Raw genomic sequence first — 24,219 nt, 5'->3', positions numbered from 1 at the left:
GTTATAGCTCCGTACCTTCACTGGCAAGATTCTGACATGCCCTCCCGGAAACGCCTCCCCTATAACCCTACTCCACGCCTTGTTTACTAGTGTCTTTAAGTGATGTACCTCTTTTCCTTCACAGAGAAACCAGCTTTGCTACTATTTTCTTTTAAAAATCTTCAACCCCAAATGTCTACAGAAGCCGTGTGTCCATATCAGTGCACAAAACCTTGGAAGCTCTACCTGTATCCCACGTTGTGGTGGCAGCTTGTGGTGTTGATTCGGGCACTGAATCCTGCATGGGGTGCTCACCTTGTTACTTGATTTAATTTGTTGGGTTAGCTGCAGGGTGCTATACAGGTCCAGGGCAGTGATCGGTCACAAAGGAACCCAGGCCCTGTATACCCCTTCAGGGGTATGACCATCATTATGGGTGAAGCCTGGACTTTAATTACAGCCCAGCATTGTAAACTGGTAAGACAGGGTCCCCCTGTATACTTAAGGTTACTTTGTAAGCCAAGCCATGTTTGGAATGTATTTATTTTACAGTATAAACGTTTCAAACTTTGTGCTAAAACGTATCCAAACAGGGCTCAGTCTCAGGTGAATGACCAGTTGTTGCATCACGTCACTGGTCATACACTTTAATACCACTTCTGCCTAGGGCAGAAGGCAAATACCACTTCTGCCTACAGCAGAAGGCAAAAGATCAGGAAGAAGAGTGAGTACCTTATAAGGATAAGGTCTTCTTCCTAACCTTTTGCCTACTTTGTGAAGCAGAAGACCCCTGGCCTCTTCCCAACAGACCGCATCTGCTTTTTTAAGGCCCTCTCTTCGACTCTGCTTTAGTCTCCGGCTGTAATGTCATGGCTGTTGAAACCCAGGTCTTAAAGTACAGAGGGGTCTGTGAGTCCTACCTTGCTGAACTCAAGAAAAGACACATCTGGGAAGATCTATTATTGTACCTGGAAATCTTACTAATCTTGTTGGTTTGAGCACAGTCAATTTCATCCCAAATTTTACGCTCTATCCCATGTTTTGGCCTTCTACAAACAGGTCTTGGCCAGAATCTAGATCTCGGCACTCAGAAAGGGCAAGGTTTGGCCTATAACCCTCCTTTTCCAAAAGGCATCTGGCTTTGATTTCTCTCATTAAAACCTTCATTCAAGGTGTTTCTACAACCAGGCCCCCTTGCAGCACTCTGTTCAGGCCTGCGACCTTAACTTGGTTGTTTGCTTTGTCAAAAACACTGTTTGAACTCATCAGAGATATTTCCTTGAAATCTCTTTTCCCCAAAGTAGCCTTCTTGGTGGCGATTACATCTATAAGACATTTATCAGAATTGGCAGCACTTTCGTGCAACCAGCCCTTCACAACAGCTAGGTTGTATTATGTCCTAGACCAGGAATCTCCAATATACGGGCCTGCAGCGGTTGCGGAACTACACGTACCTCTTAACCAGCTCTGTAAGGTCACCACCTGGTCTTCTGTTCACATTTTTTCAAAGTTTTAACTGGTGCATTTTCTGTGACAACTTTTGGCTGCAAAGTTCTTGCAGTAGCACTCTGAGCCTGGGCATTTTACCCCAGTTTTTGGTCCTATTAGCACAGTTTAGTTAGCCTAGTTGTTGCCTATGCTTGTATTCATTGGGTCGTCCCTTGGTGTTTAAAGAAGATGCCTTTATCCTGTACTGTCCAATTAGGATGAGAGGAATTTTGACTTGCCTCTAAATTCTATATCTTGGAGTATAACCAACTACAGGCCACTCTCCGTGAACTCTTACTCTGCATTGTTTGATACAAAACTGAGGACTAAAGTAGTGGGGTAGTGTTATAGAAGGGTTGTGTTCTCAAAAGCTTAGGAGTGTCCAATCAGTTGCAGTTATAGGTCTATAACCCATGGTGTCTGAATAAGCTGACTGTACTGTACTGCAAGATACAGTGAGGGATAAGTATTTGATCCCCTGCTGATTTTGTATGTTTGGCCACTGACAAAGAAATGGTCATTCTATAATTTTAATGGTAGGTTTATTTTAACAGTGTGAGAGACAGAGTAACAACAAAAATATCCAGAAAAATCCATTTAAAAAAAGCTATAAATTGATTTGATTTGCTTTGAGTGAAATAAGTATTTGATCCCCTATCAATCGGCAAGATTTCTGGCTCCCAGGTTTCTTCTATACAGGTAACGAGGTGAGATTAGGAGCACTCTCTTAAATGGAGTGATCCTAATTTCAGCTTGTTACCTGTATAAAAGACACCTGTCCACAGAAACAATGAGATTCCAATCTGTCCACCATGGCCAAGACCAAAGAGCTGTCCAAGGATGTTAGGGACAATATTGTAGACCTGCAGAAGGCTGGAATGGGCTACAAGACCATCTCCAAGCAGCTTGGTGAGAGGGTGACAACAGTTGGTGCGATTATTCGCTAACTGATTAAACAAAAAATGACAGTCAATCTGGCATGGAGCCCCAGAACGAAGGAGATCTCACCTTGTGGAGTTTCAATGATCATGAGAATGGTAAGGAATCAACCCAGAACTACACAGGGGAGAAGCTTGTCAATGATCTCTAGGCAGTTGGGACCATACTTGCCAAGAAAACAAGGTCCCCCTGCTCAAAGTGCATGTACAGGCCCATCTGAAGTTTGCTGATGAAAGGGTTGTGGTCAGATGAGACCAAAATCTAGCTCTTTGGCATGAACTTAACTCACCGTGTTTGGAGCAGGAGGAATTCTGCCTATGACCCCAAGAACACCATCCCCACCATCAAACATGGAGGTGGAAACATTATGCTTTGGGGGCTGTATTTATGCTAAGGGGACAGGACAACTTTAACAAATTAAAGGGACAATGTTTGAGGCCATGTATCAAATCTTGGGTGTAAACCTCCTTCCCTCAGCCAGGGCTTGAAAATTCATTTTGTATGGGTATTCCAGCATGACAATTACCCAAAACACACGGACAAGGCAACAAAGGAGTGGCTCAAGAAGAAGCACATTAACGTTCTGGAGTGACCTTAATCCCATAGAAAATGTGGTGGGAGCTGACTGTTTGAGTTACCAAGCGTCAGCCTCAAAACCTTAATGACTTGGAGAGGATCTGCAAAGAGGAGTGGGACAAAATCCCTCCTGAGATGTGTGCAAACCTGTTAGCCAACTACAAGAAACATCTTTCCTCTAAATGCCAACAAGGGTTTTGCCACCAAATACGAAGTCCTGTTTTGCAAAGAGGGTCAAATGGCTATTTCACTCATTAAAATCAATTTATCTTTTTTTTTTTTTTATGTTTTTCTGGATATTTTTGTTATTCTGTTTCTCACTGTTAAAATAAACCTACCATTAAAATTTATAGACTGATCATTTCTTTGTCAGTGGGCAAATGTACAAAATCAGCAGGGTATCAAATATTTTTTTCCCCCACACTGTATGCAGTTTACAGGTAAGTCAAAAAAATCCTCTTTTTATTTTGTTTTTGTTAAGTCATTTTTAATTCAAGAGCTACTTGCTCATGTCTATTTTCTCAGTTCACTCTTCAGACTCTTGACAACTGCTAGTCAAAAGCTTTTCTTCATGTGCGTTTTGCCCCAGGCTTGGAACAGCGTCACATGACTCGTACAGTGAAGATATGTATAGTACCTTACTACAGAGGTACCTTCAGCTGGAACAAGAAATGGGTCAGATTGCTGAAGAGTGGCTGGAGTGTCAGAAAAGAATTGATAATTATGTAGATGAACAGGTAAGTGCTGTGTTGCGTGGGGCTCACCAGCCAATTTCTTGAGTCTTTTATAGCATTTGGTTACATGATTTTTAGCTGAAAGTGTACATTAGTGTTTGACTGTTATGTGAAAGGTAGTCCTTTTATCCATAAAGTTTACCACAGAGGGCCAAAAAGGTTTTGGCACAGACATATAAATCCACCCCTGCTTGTGAAATCATTTACACCATTTTATTTTTATTGGTTGTTTTCTTCACATGCTTACTGACCAGCTTGCATTCTTCAGGCAGTGTTACATAGTTACATAGTTAGTAAGGTTGAATAAAGACACTGGTCCATCCAGTTCAACCTGAGTGAGTTTCTACAATTGTCCCTATCCCTGTATGTTGCACACTCGTATCATTCCCTACCCTCAAGGAGCCCACAATCCAAGGTCCCCATTCATATACTAGGGCCAATTTTTGGATAGAAGCCAATTAACCTACATGCATGTCTTTGGAATGTGGGAGGAAACCGAAGTACCCTGAGGAAACCCACGCAGGCACAGGGAGAACATGCAAACTCCAGGCAGGTAGTGTCCTGGTTGGGATTTTAACCAGCGACCCTTCTTACTGCTAGGTGAGAGTGCTAACCACTACACCCCTGTGCTGCACCACTGTGTTCCCCTGCTATAATTGAATCTTCTGCACACAGGTCAGTTACTCAGCAGAACAGGCACAACTAAATAGAAAAATAGATGTTTGTTTCAGTTTAACCCCCCTGGCGGTATTCCCGAGTCTGGCTCGGGGGGGAATTTTTATACCAAAAGCAGTTACCCCGAGCCAGACTCGTGACCGCATCGCTGGATCCAGGAGGACGCTTGTTTACCTTCTCCCTTGGATCCAGCGATGTCCCCGCGCTGTACGAGTGGCTCGTCCTCCGCTCGATTCATCGCGGGGGCGCCAAATTAAAAAAAAACACACACATTACATACAGTATAATCTTACAGATTACATTGCTGTATGTAATTATTTCACATCCCCTTTGTCCCTAGTGGTCTGCCCAGTGACCTGCATGCAGTTTTATATTATCAAAACTGTTCTTTATGCCTGGAAACTGGAGATTGTCCATAGCAACCAAAACTGTCCCTTTACATCAAAAATGATTTTAGACCAGCTAGAAAACATCGATAATAAATTGGAATCGCTCGGAGAATTGAGCGATAGCAATTTGTGGGGAGATCCGTCATCAAATACTGAAAAGTAATGACAGTGACAATTCTGCAACTGGGCAAATTTCAGTGTTTTTGATTTGATTACATTATTGAATAATTTTTATTGTTATATTATTGGTACAATTATTTATATTATAATTTATGATTTCATTTATCAAACTTCATCATACCCGGGATGTCTGCTAGACTCTGGTTTGGATAGATTTAAGTGAGTTATTGCTAAGAATTACAGGCCTACAATATAAAACACCAAATTTTCATGCAAAACGATTGTACCGCTTTTAGCACCTAAAATCCGAAATAATCGTACCACCAGGGAGGTTAAAATGTTTTAGATGGTTTTGAAAACCAAACACAGAATGCTTAAAGAAGATCGGGGATTCTTTATACCAAGGCTGTTTGAGGCTGCATTCACACCTAAGCGTTTCAAAGTCGTACGTATTCTGCCGCATTTTTGCCATTATGTGTTTTGCTTCAGGTGACAAAATGCTCAGATGTGAACAGGTGCCATTCAAATGAATGGGATTTTGCATGTTGGGTGTTTTTTCAGGTGTTTTATGAGCTGAAAATGCTCAGGTGTGAATGCAGCCTGAAGAACAAGTAAAATCGCCCACTACTTCCACTGTGCTTCAGAAAGAACTGTCACAAAATGAAATTCATATGGAGTGGGTATTTAAAGGGTCAGACCCCCTGGAACTTATGATTTGGTTATAGATGGGACTAAATGGGATGAAAAAAGTAAAACCGAGTGTGGGGTTGGTGGCGCTACCTATAAGCCAGGTGGTGAATGATCAAACCCTCTAAATATAAAGGTGGATAAATATATGGTGCGATAACTAATAAAGATAACACTCTCTACTGGTTGTTAAATTTCAAGCGCTTAATGAACATAAAACCATACAATAATGTGAGATGATCTTGTATGAAGACAACAGTGTGTGAAATGCACCTAAGTTCTCAGATACATTATGCAAATTGGGGTAAAAAAAAAATAGTAACCCAAACCAATCCTACAGTGAAGTGACACCAAATAACATCAAAAATAACATAAAAATATGAAATTGTTCAAAGCACCATAGTAAACCTCAAAGAATGAAGAAATAAAGTGTAACTAACAGTTTGCGTACACTTCAAAAAGTGAATAGTCCAATCACAAGCATGCAATATTGCTGTGACAAATGCAGGAAAATTCTAAGGTGAGAAATGCTCAGATCATCAGGTGACTCTTGTGTTCCCCCTCATGGGCCCCACTCACGAGCTCCTATTACCCCTGCAGGGGTAGTTGCCATATAGGAATAACCAAATGTCTTGTCCCTTGGTAGCTTCTCCAGCCGGTTCACCAGGTCAGGATACCTTAGGTTTTCCTTTATTATTCCAACAAATCCCAGGTCCAGAGCGGTTCCAAAAATTACTTCAATGGAGTTCCAGTAATAAATCCTCATAAGGAAGAGATATGGGCTCCCATAATGTAGTATCAAAAGGTTATTTTATTAAAACAAACCTCCCATAAAATGGGTAAAAAACCTCCCGAGCGAGACTACAGTCCTACAGTAGACACAGATAGCCAGGGCCAGTAAGCAGCATGCGCTCCAAATGCATTCCAGGCTCCCTGCTAGTGTACCGAAAGTGACGTGGGTGCGTGGCTTCGCCTTATGCGCTTTGTTATGGACGTCCGAGACATCCCGAGCAAGACTCCAGTCTATGGTAGACACAGATAGTCAGGGCCGGTAAGCAGCATGCGCTCCAACTGTGTTCCAGGATCCCTGCTGGCATACCGGAAGTGACGTGGGTGCGTGGCTCCACCTTATGCACTTCCTCATAGACTGAGGCGACACACTTTGCTTGGGTTGTTAAATGGGCCATAGCATTCGTACAATGTGCAAAAAGTGCACATCCCTTTTTCTAGGCACGCAGCCGTGCCATTAAAGTAGAAACTAAAAGCAAAACTTGTCAGTTTTTATTGCTGTCTGTGCCCCCTATTAAGGAGATTCACTCTTGTTGTCCTGTTTACCATTATCATTGAAAGTAATAGGTAATTGAGTTGTCCCCAGAGAAGTAATAGAAGGGAAGTTTTCCAATGTGGACAGTAGTTCTGGTGACCCGGGGGTCTCCAAGGAATTCCCTTAAAGGAGAAGTACAACCAAAGCTTGTTTGGCTGTACTTCTCCTGTGCATCACAGGAGTGCAGCGTTTTGCACTCCTGTGACCCGGTTTCAGCAGAGATTGGGCTGACGCCCGCTCTCTGCTGACATCAGTTGGTGCAGGCTCGGGCGTCATCACGACCATGGAGTCGGGATCTGCCTAGATCCCTGAGACGGTCGCACTCACCCCCTTCACAGCCCAGCGTTCCAGTGAGCGCAGGGGGGCAGAGCAGGGAGCAGTCAGCGGCTCTCTGTTCACTGCGCTGTGAGAATTGAGCAATCGGCAGTGTTCGATCGCTCAGTTCTTAGCGTTCGAGGTGCCATCGGAGCAATGCTGCATCCACTTGTTTTAAGTATGAATTTAAAAAATAATACCCATACTTCTTTATTAACTTACAGGGATTTTCTCTCGCATCTTTTTTGGCTATGGGACAGCAAGTGAAGACATACCTCTAAAATGGGACACGTAAAAAAAAAAAAATAATAATAATTGGCAGGGGTTATAACCCTCCATTGCTCTATCCAAAATGGGGAAATATAGTTCTACTTTAGTTTCTTATGGTACCTGGCTAACATGTGCACGAAATTGTGCACCAAACTCTGGGTACCAATGTACCATGCATTTTCATGCGGTGTGAATTTTTATTTTTTTCCATGTGTAGGGCAGCTCATTAAAATGAATGGGCAGCCCTAAACGTGACTCACACACTGTTGCATCTGCAATGGTGTAGATTGAGCCTTGGGTGAGAACGTGGTTTACAAAATCTGGTTAGGGACACATCCTTGGATAAGACGTCACAGAAAGGAACAGGTGTGCAGCTGGTTTGTTTGACAAGCTATGTAACAGCCCCGCCTTCTTCTCTTCAGACTTCCTAGTTCTGAAAAACTTCGGCAGACCATCAAGAGTTTGTAACAGCTCCAGCACAGATGCAATTGGGATGCTAAAATATAATTTACCATGTCCATAGAGTGTTCAGAGCTGGCCCATCTCTATTGAAAGCGTCTTTAAAGGGGTTGTAAAGCTTAGTTTTTTATTTTCTAAATGGGTTCCTTTAAGCTAGTGCATTGTTGGTTCACTTACCTTTTCCTTCGTTTTCCCTTCTAAATGTTTTTTTTTCTTTGTCTGAATTTCTCACTTCCTGTTTCTCCTCAGTAAACTTCACACCACCATCCGAGCGGTGTTTAGTCAGCCAGAACAGCTTACTGAACAGCTTACTGAGGAGGAACAGGAAGTGAGAAATTCAGACAAAGAAAAAAAACATTTAGAAGGGAAATCGAAGGAAAAGGTAAGTGAACCAACAATGCACTAGCTTAAAGGAACCTATTTAGAAAATAAACCTATACAACCCCTTTAAACCCAAAACCAAACGTGTTCTGTACTACAAACATGCCAGTCCTTATACAGGTGCATCTCAAAAAAATTGATCATCATCAAAAAGTTAATTTATTTCAATAATTCAATTAATATATTTATATATAGATGCATTACACACAGAGTGGTATTTCAAGAATTTCTTTCTTTTAATTTTGATTATGGCTCACAGCTAGTGAAACCCCAAAAATTCAGTATTTGAGAACATTTGAATATTACATAAGACCAATAAAAAACAAGGGATTTTTAATACAGAAATGTTGGCTTACTGAAAAGTATGTACAGTATAGTATGCACTCAATACTTGGCCGGGGCTCCTTTTGCATGAATTACTGCATCAATGCGGCTTGGCATTTAGGCGATCAGCCTGTGGCACTGCTGAGGTATTCTGGAATGCCAGGTTGCTTTGATGGCAGCATTCAACTTGTCTGCATTGTTGGGTCTGGTGCTTCATCTTCCTTTTGACAATACCCCACAGATTCTCTATGGGGTTTAGGTTGGGTGAGTTTGCTGGCCAATCAAGCTCAGTGATACCTGATCATTAAAGCAGGTATTGGTACTTTTGGCAGCGAGGACAGGTGCCAAGTTCTGAAAAAAAAAATTCAGCATCTCCACAAAGCTGATCAGCACGGGCAAGCATGAAGTGTTCTAGAATTTCCTGGTAGAGGACTGCGCTGACCTTTTAGACTTGATAAAACACAGTGGACAGGCACCAGCTGATGACATAACTCTCCAAATCATCGCTGACTGTGAAAAATGTTGCATTTCATTTGGAAATCAAGGTCCCAGAGTCTGGAGGAAGAGTGGAGAGACACAGAATCCAAGTTGCATGAGGTCCAGTGTGAGAATTCCACAGGCAGTGATTTAGTTAAACGCGTCCTCTTCTAGGGTTGGTCCACTGTGTTTTATCAAGTCCAAAGTCAGCGCAGCCCCCTACCTGGAAACTCTAGAGCATTCATGCCTCCCTCTGCTGACCAGCTTTATAGAGATGCTGATTTCATTTTCCAGCAGGACTTGACACCTGCTCTCGCTTTACCAATACCTGGTTTAATGATCATGGTATCACTGCGCTTGATTGGCCAGCAAACTCACCTGATCTAAACCCCATAGAGAATCTGTGGGGTATTGTCAAGAGAAAGATTAGACCCCAGACGCAACAATACAGACGAGCTGAAGGCTGCTATCAAAGCAACCTGGGCTTCCATAACACCTCAGCAGTGCCACAGGCCGATGGCCACGCGCCTCCATGTCGCGTTGATGCAGTAATTCATGCAAAAGGAGCTCCAGCCAAATACTGAGTGCATATTATACTGTGCATGGACATACTTTTTCAGTAAGCCAACTTTTCTGTATTGAAAATCTTTTTTTTTTTATATTGGTCTTCTGTAATCTAATTTTCTGAGCTGCTGAATTTTGGGTTTTCACTAGCTGTACATCATAATCCTTAACATTAAATATAAATGCTTGCCATATATCAATCTCTAACCCATCTATATAAATAAATGGGTTTCACTTTTTGAGATGAATTTCTGAAATAATTTTTTGGATATTCTAATTTTATGTGATGGCTGCATTGTTTGTCCCCTATATTATCACTTGGTAATGCTGCCAATAAGACATTTCATGTCCCTTTGGGGTTGATTTACTAAAACTAGAATGCAAAATCTGGTGCAGCTGTGTATAGAAACCAACCAGCTTCTAATGTCAGCTTGTTGAGATGAGCTTTGACAATAAAACATGGAACATGGTTTCTATGCAGAGCTTCACCAGATTTTGCGCACTCCGTTTTTAGTAAATCAACCCCTTTGTGTCTACACTCACTTATCCATGCTATCTATAGATGGTGCCATGGTTGTAACACAGGCTGGACTTCAAACATATCTGCCTTTGTCCATCACTAAAGGAGATTTTTTTTTTGTTCATCTCACAAAGTGAGAAGGATGCTGCATTTCTTGCAAGATCAGGGTCTTTACTGTACTTGATAAAAATGTTAGTCTAACATCTTAGTGGTATATAAGACCTCATGCACACTGTAAGTTTAGCCCCTGTTCTTGAGATCTTGGCATTTTCTTGCAGGTGGATGATAAAGAAGCACTACTATCCAGCACCACTGCTATCAACCTGTAAAAGGCTATTAGAGGTTGCAGCTAGATGGGGCTGGTACAGTGGTATAAACATTTAGGGCAGTATGTGCCCAGGCATGAATGGCCAGAATGCAGACTTTATGTACTGACCAAAACATTCATACCACTCAATGCCCTGTTCAGCTACAGCAGCTTTGTGTCTCATAGGGTTTTACAGCCTGCTGGATGGTGCATCTGTGCCTTCTGCCTGCACCAAATGCCAGGTTCCCATGTACAGTTGCTAAATGCCAAGTGTTCTTGAAGCCTAAACTGCAATATATTACCTTTTTTCTTTAGGTTTAGAAACGCTAAGTCTGAGAGCGGAAATATTGTCCCAAACTCTTCTTACTCATCTGTTGCATGTCGTCCTGCCTGTCCTGTATATGATGCAATTATTTTCTTGTCATAGTAAAGTATGTTACACAGTTGCGTTGGTAAAGCTTGGCTTATTTTTCAACTTGCTTGTAATTCCCAACAAGATATAAATGTAGGCTGGTCATGCATGGTTTGAAATTCGGGCAGTTCCGCAGGGACTGGGCAAATTTTGATCCATTACAGATAGGTTTCTGTGCAACTGATTTGTTGGATAAAAGCTGCTCACTGTTTTTATGCAATCATATAAGTTCTGGTCTGTGCATGCTGACGGTGGGAGGAGTCTCCCTGCTGTCAGACTATACCTTCCACCTTGAACGCGTGGATGGGAGAAATCTGTGCAATTTTTCTTTCATTCAGTCTGCTTCTTTAAGTTCAATTCCTCAAGCCTCTTTGGTAGAGAGAGTGAGAACAGAGTTGGCCGTAAGTTCGAGGTATACAAAGGTGACTGAGTCCACTTGCAAGGGCAAAGCCTTAACTAGCTTATGTTTCTTTTTCTCTTTAAAGTTAAACAACAAGAAAGCATTGACTGGCGAGAACAACTTTGCTGATAAAATGAGGCATATGTTATCGACCAGAATGTGCATGTCTGACTGTCCAAACTGTAATTACAGGAGAAGGTGAGTGTGTGAACACTGTCATATGCGGTCTCTGTGTATTTTACAGGTTTTAAGCTTTCTGTAGGCATCAGATCAAAATCAGAGTGATTACATTACTGAATGATGAAAATGTCTTCAGCTGAAATTATTTCAGGTATATATGAGCCTGGTGATACTCTGGCTAACAGTCATTTAAAGAGAAACAGTCAGAATTGGGGTTTGTAATCTAAAATCTGCACTCTTGAAAAGTGATAATGCAGTGTAACCTCTCAGGGATTGGTGATTATATTAATTTCCGTTTTCTCTGTTGGAGCAGAAGTGTTGTGCTGATTGTGTTTAAGCAGCATTAAAGTGTGCTGCTGGTAAGTCAGCAACTGGCTAAAAGGCTTCAAAACAGTTGCTAGGTGGAAATACCTTGCAGAATTACCATGGATAGCAGTACTAATTTGGTAAGAGAACATGGTAATCTGACCTAATCCTCTGTGCAGGGCTACTCTGAATAAACCTCAACGCTCTGGTTAATAATGTATACATGCATACAGACATAAATTAGTGATTTTTTTTCCTGTGCCTTTGATTAGATGTCCCCTTTCTGCTGCATTTCTGATACGAGGAAAATCTCTTGACCGGGCAAAGGCATCACTGGAAGATGACCCTACTTGAAGATTTTCCCATCAACATCTGTTTTCATTGTTAACTCATACATTTGGGATTCTTCATAATTTTTTTGTTTGTAAAAATGATCATAAAGAACAGTTGATAGGGTAAATCTCACCAGCAGCGGCCTATAGTGAGTAATAAAAAAAACTGACGTTGCTTGCAAGCTTTCCCCCATTTGATACAAAGCAAAAAAGTGATTAGAGGGACTTAACCACCTCCAATACTGAACACTTTCACCCCTTCCTTCCCAAGCTATAAGTTTTCAGCACTATCACACTTTGACTATTACTCAGTCATGCAACACTGTACTCAAATTATATTTTATTTCCTTCATTGATGGACACAGCACTTTAATCTTTATCTTAGGGTTATATTGCCACCTTTAGGAGAGAACTAGGCAGAACACAACAAAAAAACAAGAACAGTACCGACCAGGGGGCGATCCTCCTGGCTATAACCCCTCACTCTGCTCCCAGCAGCTCAGTTTTTTTTTCTGCCTAGTCTAGAAGGATCTGGCTCCCTGTGGGGGCCAGTGGACTTTGGAAATTTTTTGCTGTTTTTTTTTTTTTTTCTTCCTGTGATCTACAATCAACAGCCGGGCTGGCTGACAGGCTGGATAATATAGATCCTGGTAGTCTCCCCAGTCTGGCCATTGAGCGTGTGCAGGCATTAGCTCCGTGCTGGGTCGGCCGCGACAGGCCCCATTCTGGTCCAGGACAGCCGGTGAACTATATGCTCTGGAGCACACATATGATCTGGCTACTGCTGTCCGGGTCACAGTGTTGCCATGGCCGACAGCCATGCGAGAGATAGGCCTGTCCGTGGAGTGCGTCCAGCGGTCCCTGCAGCAGGGGTAAGTATGGTTCCACCTGTTTGGGCAGGTTGGAGCAGCTGGGCACTCTCTGGGTGGTCGATTGGGGGATCTCTCTCTCTCCCTTTCCTTTCTCCCTCCCCATCCAAAGGGGGTGTTGAGTGGTAGGGGCTGCATAGCACTTGCCTAGACGGGAGTCCTCCGGGTGGTCTCTGGGCCTGGCAGGGGGTTGTGCTGTCCGTTTGTTCCCCTCATTTTTCCCTTCGTTTTTTACCTTTGCCGCCAGGTAGGGGGGAATGGTCGCCGTGGGAACCGCAGCCATTTTCCTGTAGCTGCAGCCATTTTCTTGGGGCGCAGCGGCCCCCTGTTTTGATGCTTCAGAGGTTGCGCACCATGACCCTTCGGACAGTGAGAAGGAAGCCTCCGCGTCTGTTTCAGCGCAGGAAAAAGCGCTAGTGGGAGCACTTATCACGGCAGTGCGGGATACCTTTTGGGTCCCACAAGCCAGTCTGCACCGCTAAGGTGTTTCCCTACCTAACTTATTTTGATAAGTTTATTTGCAAAGAGTGGGAACGCCCGCAGCACGCCTTTTCAGTCCCGAGGCGAATGGCGGTGCATTGCCCCTTTCAGGATAGTTTTCTGTAAAAATGGACCTCTCCTCCGGTGGTTGACCCTCCGGTATCTAGAATAAATAAGGTAACCACGACTCTGGTTGAAGGGTCCCCCTCTTTCAAGGACCTTGCCGACAGAAGGGCCAAGGCGGTTGCCTGGTCCATGCTTACAGTGGTGCGGCCAGTGTTAGCCATGGCTCTGATGCCAAAAAAACATACAGAATGGGCTTGTTGCACCGCGAGTTGGGGAAGGAGCAGGTTTCCCCAGTCTGTGGGGAACTGGCAGACCAATTGGTGCATGGCCTTAAGTATATTTGTTATGCTGCCCTGGATATGGCCCCTTTGCTTTATAAAGCCTCGGTATCAGCAGTAGTGCTGCGTCAGCTGATCTGGCTCAAGTTTTGGTCTGCGGACCAGACATCTAACAAAGCGCTGGTGGAGTTGTCCTTCCAAGGCGGGAGGCTGTTTGGTCCCTGCTGGATGACATTATTAAAATGTTACTGGGGGAAAGAGTACTTTGCTCCCACAGTCCAGAAAGGGTAAGGAGCCACACCGTAGCCAGAGACCTTCTTTTTCCGCTCAGAAGCGTCTTTTTTGTCCACCCGTGACGGCGGGTAAGCGTTCCCAGTCCGACAAGGTGCCCGCTGAGGGACAAAAGCGTCCCTGGTATCGCAAGCTGAACAAGCCTACGAACAAATCGGCTTCCACATGAAGGTTCGCCCCTGCCCGACTCGGGTGGGGGGTCGCCTTCGGGAGTTTGCAGAATGATGGACTTCTTGTCTTTCAACCAGTGGGTCTGCGAGCTGGTTTTGTCAGGCTTCTTTCTTGTCTGCCAGACAGGGTTTTTTTCCCTCCAACCTTTATCTCCTTCTGACTCATCAGGAGGCCCTGTTTGGGGCAGTACAGGACTGACAACTGCGTGGGGGTGATAGTGCCTGTACCGACGTCGGAAAGGTTTCAGGGATTCTACTCCAATCTGTTTGTAATCCCGAAGAAGGAAGGGGTCCATCTGGTCCTGGATCTTAAGACCCTCAATTGTTTTGTGAAGGTTCGGAGGTTCAGGATTGAAACTTTTCATTCCGTGGTCGCTGCACTTCAGGGGTATTTCCTGGCGTCTTTCCACACCAAGGATGCATAATTGCATGTCCCCATATGCGTTAGAGGTCAGAGGTTCCTGCGATTTGCGGTTGGGAATGAGCACTACCAATTTGTAGCTCTTCCCTTTGGCTTGACGTCGGCACCAATGGGACTGGCTCTGATTCTGGCGTTGCTGAGACAATGAGGGATCGCGATTGTGGGTTACATGGACGACCTCCTCCTGAGAGCAGCTTCTGGGCGATCACCATGTAGACTCTTCAGGAGTTTGGCTGGGTGTTGAATCTCCAAAAGTCGGTGTTGCTGCCAACCCAGCACCTGGAGTACTTGGGGTTGATTCTGGACTCCTCAAAGACGAGTCTTTCTTCCTTCAAGCAAGCTGCAGACTCCAATCCACAGTGTGGTTACTGATATCCCGCAGGTGGTCGTCGCTACGTTTTTGCATGCGAGTTCTGGGCCTCATGGTAGCCACTTTTGAGGCAGTACCGTATGCTCAATTCCAAACTTGAGTCTTGCAGAAAGAGATCCTGTTCAAATGGGAGAAGTGTCCGACATCCCTGGATTGTCAAATCCGGGTGAGCCAGCCAGCCAGGACTTCGCTTCTCTGGTGGCTAAGGTCCCCGGCCCCTTTGGTCCAGGAAATTGTTCCTTCCTCCTCATTGGAGGGTGATCACGACAGATGCCAGCCTGACTGGCTGGGGGGGGGGGAGGGATATGGGGCATCCAGTTGGCCCAGGGTTGCTGGACACAAGAAGAATCCTGCCTGTAGATCAATGTGCTGGAGCTGCGGGCGATCAGAAGGTGCCTCTCCACTTGGTCGCAGAGGCTGCAGGGTCGTCCGGTCAGGATCCAGTCAGACAACGCCATGGCGGTGGCGTATGTCAATCATCAGGGTGGGACAAGGAGCTCAGTTGCTATACCAGGGACAATGGTCAATGCATCTGCGAGTATTTTGGCTCATTTGCCTACAGTGGGGCATGCCGGCTGTGGATCTATCTTGGCTCAATCGGAAAGTGCAGAGGTTTGTGGCAAGGTCAAAAGGGTCCCTGGGCGGACACGTCAGACGCTTTGGTGGCCCCATGGGGGCGTTATCGGCTAATTAATGCATTTTCCCCCTCTCAGGCTCCTCCCTTGTCTGCTACGCAGAGTCGAGGCCAAGGGGATTCCGGTGATTGCCCCAGACTGGCCTCAACGTCCTTGGTACGCCGACATAGTACGAATGGTGGCGGATGTTCCTGGGCCGCTGCTGGTGCTGGAGGACCTTATGTCTCAAAGTCCGATTCTCCACCCTGCTTTAACGGCATGGCTGTTAAAAGCCAGGTGCTGAGGGACCGAAGGCTGTTGGGTTCAGTTATTTCCACTATGCTGAGGGTGCGAAAGTCGTCTTCCCGGAAGATTTATCATCGCACCTGGAAAGGCCTACATTTCCCTGTGTGAGGCGATGGGGAGGTGTCCGCGTTCATATTAGGTTTCCAGGAACCTGCTGTTTCTTCAGCGAAGGGGCAGATATCCGCTTTGGCTGTCTTTTTATAGCGACCCTTGGCGACTCACTCGGTGCCTACGCTTGTTCAGGGGGTTCGTCATGTGGCCCCTCCGGTACACCTACCGCTGCCCCAGTGGGATCTGAATCTGGTGCTCTCGGTGCTTCAGAAACCGACATTTGAAAACGTTAGGGAGATCCCTTTGACGCTCTCTCAGAAAGTAGTCTTTCTAGTGGCTATTACATCTGCAAGGCGGGTTTCTGAGTTGGCGGCCCTGTCATGCAAGTCTCCCTATTTGATCCTCCACAAGGATAGGGCGGTGCTGCATCTGCAGCCCTCTTTTCTTCCGAAGGTTGTTTTGGCCTTTCATCCAAATGAGGACATTGTGCTTCCGTCCTTATGTCCTCGGCCGTCGCATCCCAAGGAGGTCTGGGCTCTGTGGGTGTATCTTATCTAGTACGGCTCCTTTCCGGAGGTTGGACTCTGTCTCGGTGGCTGGTCCGAAGAAGGGCCCGGCGGTCTCGGCCACCATTTCTTGATGGATCAGACAGATTGTTGTTTAGGCTTATACCATAAGGGGGTTGGGCGCCTCCCTTTCCTGTCACGGCGCATTCTACCAGGGCAATTGGTGTTCCTGGGCTTTCCGGCATCACACACCCCTTTCACATGTGTGTAAGGCGGCTACCCGGTCGTCTGTACACACTTTTCCAAAGTTTTACAAGGTCAATGTGGGCGCATCTTCGGATGCATGCTTCGGCCGCAACATTTTGCCAGCGGCCGTCTAAGGTTGCGGCTCTTCTGATGGGGAGTTCTTTGTTGTGGGTTGAGTTTATTTTCTATGTGTTGCCACCCCTTGTTTTTGGCACTACTTGGAGACGTCCCTAAGGTCAAGATTAAAGTGCTGTGTCTGTCAATGAACGAAAAAGAAAATGGTATTTTTGTACTCACTGTAAAATCCCTTTCTCTGAAGTTCATTGACTGACGCAGCACCCACTCCTCCTCCTTTATGTTTGTACTGCTTTTTGATGAACTGAGCTGCTGGGAGCAGAGTGAGGGGTTATAGCCAGTAGGACTGCCCCCTGGGTGGTACTGTGCTTGTTTTTTTTGTTGCCTAGTCCTCTCCTAAAGGTGGCGATATAACCCTAAGGTCAACATTAAAGTGCTGTGTCTGTCGAACTTCAGAGAAAGGGATTTTATGGCCAATTTTTTTTCTTCTTTTTTTTTTTTTTTGCTATATAAACAAAACACTGTTTTTTATAAAATTGTATGTGTGTGTATATCTGAAAATCGATCAATCCTGATGTACTGACTTCCTACAGTGGATATAATAATTCTACACACCCCTGTTAAAATGTCAGGTTTCTGTACAAAAAAAAGACAAAGATAAATCATTTTAGAACTTTTCCCACCTTTTTAAATGTGACCTATAAACCTGTGCAACATGGCAACTCGGTTGAAAAACAAATCTTTTAGGGGAATGCAAGTAAAAAAAAAAAAAAGTGATTGCATAAGTGTGCAACTTAACTGGGGGATATAGCTGTTCAAAATTAAGCATTCACATTCAAACGTATGTTAAATACAAGTCAGTACACACCTGCCATAATTTTAATGTGTCTCTGATTAACCCCAAAATACATTTCAACTGTTCTAGTAGGTCTTTCATGACATTTTCTTCATCACATCCTACAGCAAAGCCATGGTCCACAGAGAGCTTCCAAATTATCAGAGGGATCTCTCGGGCATTAGCTATACCATGGAACACAGTGAAGACCGTCATCATCAAGTGGAGAAAATGACACAGCAGTGATATTACTAATAAATGGACGTGCCACCAAAATTGATGAAAAGACGAGAAGAAAACTGGTCAGAGAGGCTGCCAATGTGCCTACAGCAACATTAAAGGAGCTGCAGGAATATCTGGCAAGTACTGGCTGTGTGGTACATGTGATAACAATCTCCTGTATTCTTCATATGTCTGGGCTGGATTGGGGCGTGTCCTGACGTGAACGGTGGCGGACGCTTTCTCAGAGAGCTCCGGATACCCAATCAAGCAATCCGTTGCCATCCGTCCACTCCAACACTTTTTTAGGTTAAACAAAACCTACCAGATGCATCAGCACAGCCCTCTGCAACGTCCTGAGCTGTTATTTTGGCGAAAATCTGTCTGGGGACGCTCGAGATTCATCGCCATCTTGCCTCCCGGAGGCCTCCCGGAGAGACTTAATCTCGGCTAGTGTGAGAGGTAAGGGACCTCCATCCACCCCCTCTGGCCACTCATCCACCTCTTTGTGACACTCCGGAGGTGGTGTTGAATTTTCAGGATGTCTGTGAAGGCCGTGGCCGGGCCCGGCCCAGTGCGGCCTAGTGGGTCCTAGTTATCCCCAGTGTTTTCTGGTACCCCAGCCCCACTTGCGCATCCCGCGGCCGCTCTGGCCCTCCATCGGAGGTGTGGATCTCCCTCTGCCAGCTGCCTGGTCCCCATCTAAAGCCCTGTCACACCGGAGGATGCTGCCTACAGCTGTTTAACTTTGCTGTGCCCCCGAGCTCCAGTTATCCACCGCCATCCGCACCTCAGCCGTGACAAAGATCGCACAAAGTGCACATTACCAGGACTGGATCACTCTCTTGCATCTCCCCAGGTGGATATTTGGGGGAATTTTCACTTACAGATGCCCGAGGATTTCCGGCGAGGATCTCTACCTGCCGCTGCCTTCTTGCTTCCCAGAGGTCTCCCGATAACCGCAGAGACACGTCACTCGGGAAGGTAAGGGACTAGCATCCGTCCCCTCCGGCCGTACACCCCTTCTTCTGGGACACTCCGGGGGCTGCTATCGGGCTTGTACGCCTCCCGGGGAGGCCGTGGCCAGCTCCGGCCTGGTGCGGCCTAGCTAGGCCTTAAGATCCCCGGTCTTTCCTGGGGCCGCCGCCCGCGGGAGCACTCCGCGGCCGACCCGGCCTCCCACAGCAGACACAGCCTATTTATTATTGCTGATTCAACTGCAATGGGCCTAATTTGTAGCAACCCCCACCCTGCACCATACAAATGCTGTTAATTGAATGTAACTGAGAGGTGCTCCATCCGACATTCAGCTTCGAAGCTCCAACTATGCCAGCAAAGACACCCACAACCCGCTCTGCATTGGCCAAGAAATCGAAGGGAACGGCGACTAATCAAGCAGTCACCGGCTCCTTACAACGTTTCTTGGCTGCCAGTAGAACCGGATCCGGCGCAGGTAGCAGTCAAGCCAGGTCCACGAAACGCAGCGCATCTCCCTCTTCACTTGCTGCCTCCGTGAGAGACAGTTCACCTGCATCCTCTTACTGCTCGCTCCTCATGGAGGATCCCGGGTCCCCCTCAGGCTCAGAAATGTCATCGCTGCTAGGCGGCCTCAAAAAAGAACTAGCCGGGATGTTCCACGGCCTTGAGAAATCAATAAAAAAGGAGATCACAGGGGTGAGGACAGATATGGCGCACATCCTAGACAGGGTGGAGGAAACAGAACAGAGGCAAGATTCCCATGCAACAGCCATAAGAGAACTTCAAGCGTCTGTCACACAACTAGCCCTTGCCCACCACGCCTCCTTGTATAAGTTCGATGACCTTGAGAATAGGAATCGTAGGAACAACTTGCGCATTAGCGGTCTGCCTGAAGCGACCGGCGATAACGATCTGGAACCGTCGATCCATGGAATATTTAACACAGTACTGGAAAAGCCACCCACCGAACCGCTGCGCTTCGACCGAGTCCACCGAGCTCTCAGGCCTCGCAACATTAATAACGAGCAGCCCAGGGACGTAATATGCCGTCTGCATTACTTCACGGACAAGAATGCCATCATGGTCAAGTTAAGGAATACCCCCAACATAGACTTTGACGGTGCGATGCTCAACATTTTCTCTGACCTGTCCAAAGAAACCTTAGACCGCCGCCGGGGCCTTAAGCCACTTTTGGAACATCTACGCTCAAATGGGATCACCTATAGGTGGGGTTTCCCGGCGTGTCTCATCGCCACCAAAAATGGTCACTCCCACACCCTCCGGTTTCCTGAGGAACTGACACAATTTCTGAAAGACTTTAATCTGCCACTGGTAGAACTCCTGAGTTGGCATGACCCGGTTCCTAAGCTCTCTTATTCAGGACCCCCAATGGCAGCAGTCCCCTACAAAAAAAATGCGCTCCTCTGCGCCAGGCTCTACACAACACCACAGATGAACAATAGGTGATCATGCCTAAATACCGTTTTTTTTTTCTCTTTTCCGGTTGTTTTTCTTCTTTTTTTGCAGGTTCTACCGAGTCCAGAATTGTTCACAGTGCAGCAAACCCATTGAATGGGGATCTTTCCCTCTCAGCACCTGTAAAACCCTGAAAGGACTGTCGTATGGGTGTACAATAGGGGTCCCAATAGTCCCGTTCTCCCCCCCCCCCCCTCCCCACAGGGCACACCGCAGAAATCTGCGTGACATGTTACGATTTCCCACATGTGTCCGGTTGGACGTTTTTGTTGTTTCTGTACTTCTGTCTCTTATATCTTCTCTACACCTATCTGTTTCTCTTCCCCCTTACTCCCCCCCTCAAGGTTGGCATGCATGGCTAGGTAAGCTTAAGGGTCACGATCCACTGCAATAATGGCCACACTTAAAATTACCTCCTATAATGTTAGGGGTCTAAATGTAGCGGCTAAACGACATCAGGTTACTCGAGAATTAAGGGCTTTTGCCTCCTCTATTGTATTTCTCCAAGAAACGCATTTAACTCGTACTACGCAGGTCAAACTGACCTCGCTTTATTTCTCCCGGTGGTATTATAGCCTCTCAAATACGAATAAGGCTAAAGGGGTGGCCATAGGTTTTAGTGGTAGTGTACCCTTTCGTCTTTCTAGTATGCAAGCGGATGACCATGATCGCTTTCTCTTTTTAAAGGGCTTTCTAGGTAACACCCAATGTACTCTAGCAAACATATACTGTCCGAACCACAATCAACCTACTTTCTTTTCTCAAATCCTTACTGATTTATCGCACTTCGCTGAGGATTTACTTATACTGGCAAGGGATATAAATATGCCTCTAGATCCCGTCATGGACACGTCACACGGTCGCTCTAACATTCTCTTTAAGCGCCTTTCCTTTGTTAAAAAGACTCACGGAGCAACAGTTGATAGACGCTTGGCGTATCCTACACCCAAAAGAAAAAGACATCTCCCACTTTTCAAAGACCCATCAGTCCTACTCCCGCATAGACAATATATTTTTAGACCACCATCACCTCCCTCTAGTACAATCCGCAAATATAGGTACTGCAACACTGTCAGATCATGCTCCTGTGTCGATTTGTATGACCATGCCCACTTTAGCCCCACCGCTCCAGTAATCGGAAACTCACAAAAACTCTGAGTGGGGGAACAAGCCTAGCAGACAATTAGCAAAATCCCTTAAAGAAAAACGGATTAGATCGTTTTTATTCCCAAAATAAAGTTACCCAATGGAAACTTAGTCCACGCGACCCCCCCACATTGCTAAAGCGTTCAGGGAATATTATGCAGACTTGTATAAAGTGCAATGTGACTCCCCGTCTCTGACTGTAAAGGAGAGACGTAGCCACATGCTCGCATACCTAAAAGATGCTAACCTGCCCAAACTCTCAAACTCAGCTCTTGGGGAACTTGAGACTGAACTTTCAGTTGGAATTTCATATGGCTCTAAAGCACACACCGACAGGCAAAGCCCCTGGCCTGGACGGTTACACTATCCTTTACTACAAAACATTTAGTGACGTTCTCTTGCCCCGCCTTACGGCTTATGCCAACTCAATTTCACAGACATCGGGACTACGCCCAGAATCCCTTACAGCTCACATTTCAGTCATCCCCAAAGCGGGCAAGGACCCTACCCAGTGCGGTAGCTACAGACCAATTTCCTTCTTAAATGTGGACATTAAATTATATGCCAAGGTAATGGCTAACAGACTGCTTCCCCTTATACCCAGTTGGGTCTCAACGGACCAGACAGGCTTTATGCCGCACAGAGAAGCCAAGGACAATTTTCTCTGGGCGATATCTCTTATACAACATGCACAAAGGTCTGCTCAGTCCACCCTACTCGTATCCACAGATGCTGAAAAAGCGTTCGACAGGGTGGACTGGGAATACTTAAAACTGACCCTACGCCACTTCGGACTCGGACCCAAAATGTATTAACGTATTACCTCCCTTTATTCCACTCCCACAGCGCAAATGGGACCAGACAGGGCTGCCCCCTTTCCCCCCTGTTATTTGCTCTTACCCTGGAACCCTTTCTGGCAACCATAAGACGTAACATAAACATACATGGGATTTGAGTAGGTAATAAAACTCATAAGTATGCGGCGTACGCAGACGATATTTTAGTTTTTATCCAGCAGCCCCATATCTCACGCCCTAACTTAATGTCGGCGTTATCCACTTTTCAGACACTGTCCAACTTTAAAATTAATCTTTCTAAGTCTGAAATCCTAAATATTAATCTGCCTGAAGGTGAGGTGGGAAGTTTAAAACCCCTCTTTCCCTTTTTAGATGGTTTCACCGAAGCATGAAATATTTGGGAATACATCTCACACCTAACATCCAATCGCTCTTTAAACATAACTATATTCCATTATTGAATAACATTCGAAAGGACCTACAAAGGTGGAGCACGCTGACACACTCCTGGCTGGGTAAAGTGAGTGTAGTTAAAATGAACATTCTCCCTAGAGTCCTCTTTTTCTTTCAAATGATCCCATTGGGTGTGCCTATAGGGTTCTTCTCTCTATTGCAGGCCATGGTCTCACGCTTCATTTGGAGCAACAGTCATCCCAGAGTAGCTAGAGACGTACTTTTTCGCTCCAAGGATTCTGGGGGACTGGCCCTGCCAAATTTTAATTTTATAACGCTGTGATTTTGTCTAGAATCTCCGAATGGAAATATGCAGCCAACTCCAAACTCTGGGTGAGCCTTGAACATGCCCTTAGTAAAACAGATCTCGCAGTCATGCCTTGGCTGCCGCGCTCCCACAGGCACCTTGCCCCAACTACCTCATCACTAACCACTTCCACCCTAGACATATGGGACGCTTTACATAAGAAATTCTCATGGACATACGCTTCTCCTCTGCTACCACTTCTTGACCACAATTATTTCCTACCTGGTCTATTAGACCCCGGATTTAAGACATGGTCGCCAGGAAGACCCCTACTTTTGCATCAGGTCCTCCGAGCGAATGCTCTTAAACCTCTGAAAGAAATTCTTGGCCCCAAGCCACTTGCGTTTCTAGACAAATGGAGATCTAATCAATTGCAAGGTTTTCTTAGAACTTTGTCTCAGCCGCTAAGGGGGATACAGGACCTAAACAGTATCGAGGTGGTATTTAACCCAACAGATCCACAAAAAAAAGGTGTCTCCGTGTTCTACAAAGCGCTCATCAAACTCCAAAGGGATATGCACCCTCTCTTCCTCGCCAGGTGGGAGGCGGACCTGGAATCCTGCCTCTCACAAGGTCAAAAGGATAAAGTCCTACAGCTGACTCATATCTCTTCAATTGCATCAAAGATGGCCGAGGTCAATTACAAATTGCTAACCAGATGGCACTATACACCATCAAAGCTCCATCAGATGTTCCCCGCCAATTCCCCGATGTGTTGGAGGAATTGTGGGAGCAAAGCAACACACGCTCACATATGGTGGTCGTGCTCACTTATCCGCCCCTTCTGGTCTAGCATTATCCGAATTATACAACAAATATCCAATGTTGCACTCCCTTCAGACCCGTGGACCATCCTCTTCCATGCTACCAAGGAACCAGTTGTGGGATATAAACGCTCCATAGTCCCTCACCTGCTCAACGCGGCCAAAGCACTCATACCCACATATTGGGGTCAGCCGGAAACTCCAACCATGAAAAAGTGGTTTCAAAAAATTTCAGGGGTTCATCTCATGGAAGATATCACTCACCGCATCAAGGACACTTTTCAACGACACACCCTAACTTGGTCTCCGTGGACGGAATTCAAGCTCACCACAACTTATAAGG

The 24,219-nt window shown here is 45.6% G+C and overlaps 1 protein-coding gene across 4 annotated transcripts in view; it reads left to right on the top strand.

Moving 5' to 3' along the window:
• Positions 1 to 24,219, top strand: part of FAM193A (family with sequence similarity 193 member A) — a 201,403-nt gene that overhangs the window by 103,843 nt on the left and 73,341 nt on the right. For all 4 annotated transcript variants that reach the window (XM_077477904.1, XM_077477903.1, XM_077477906.1 and 1 more), the window contains exons 8-9: positions 3,572 to 3,719; positions 11,426 to 11,538. In XM_077477904.1, the coding sequence (XP_077334030.1) occupies positions 3,572 to 3,719; positions 11,426 to 11,538 (261 nt within the window). The remainder of the gene's footprint in view (positions 1 to 3,571; positions 3,720 to 11,425; positions 11,539 to 24,219) is intronic.

This window comes from Lithobates pipiens, unplaced genomic scaffold, assembly GCF_037356315.1.
Source record: "Lithobates pipiens isolate NorthernLeopardFrog02 unplaced genomic scaffold, aLitPip1_a1.2 Scaffold_13, whole genome shotgun sequence".
Classification (NCBI taxonomy): domain Eukaryota; kingdom Metazoa; phylum Chordata; class Amphibia; order Anura; family Ranidae; genus Lithobates; species Lithobates pipiens.
Note: the sequence above shows the minus strand (reverse complement) of the source record. Positions and strands in the feature narration are given on the sequence as shown.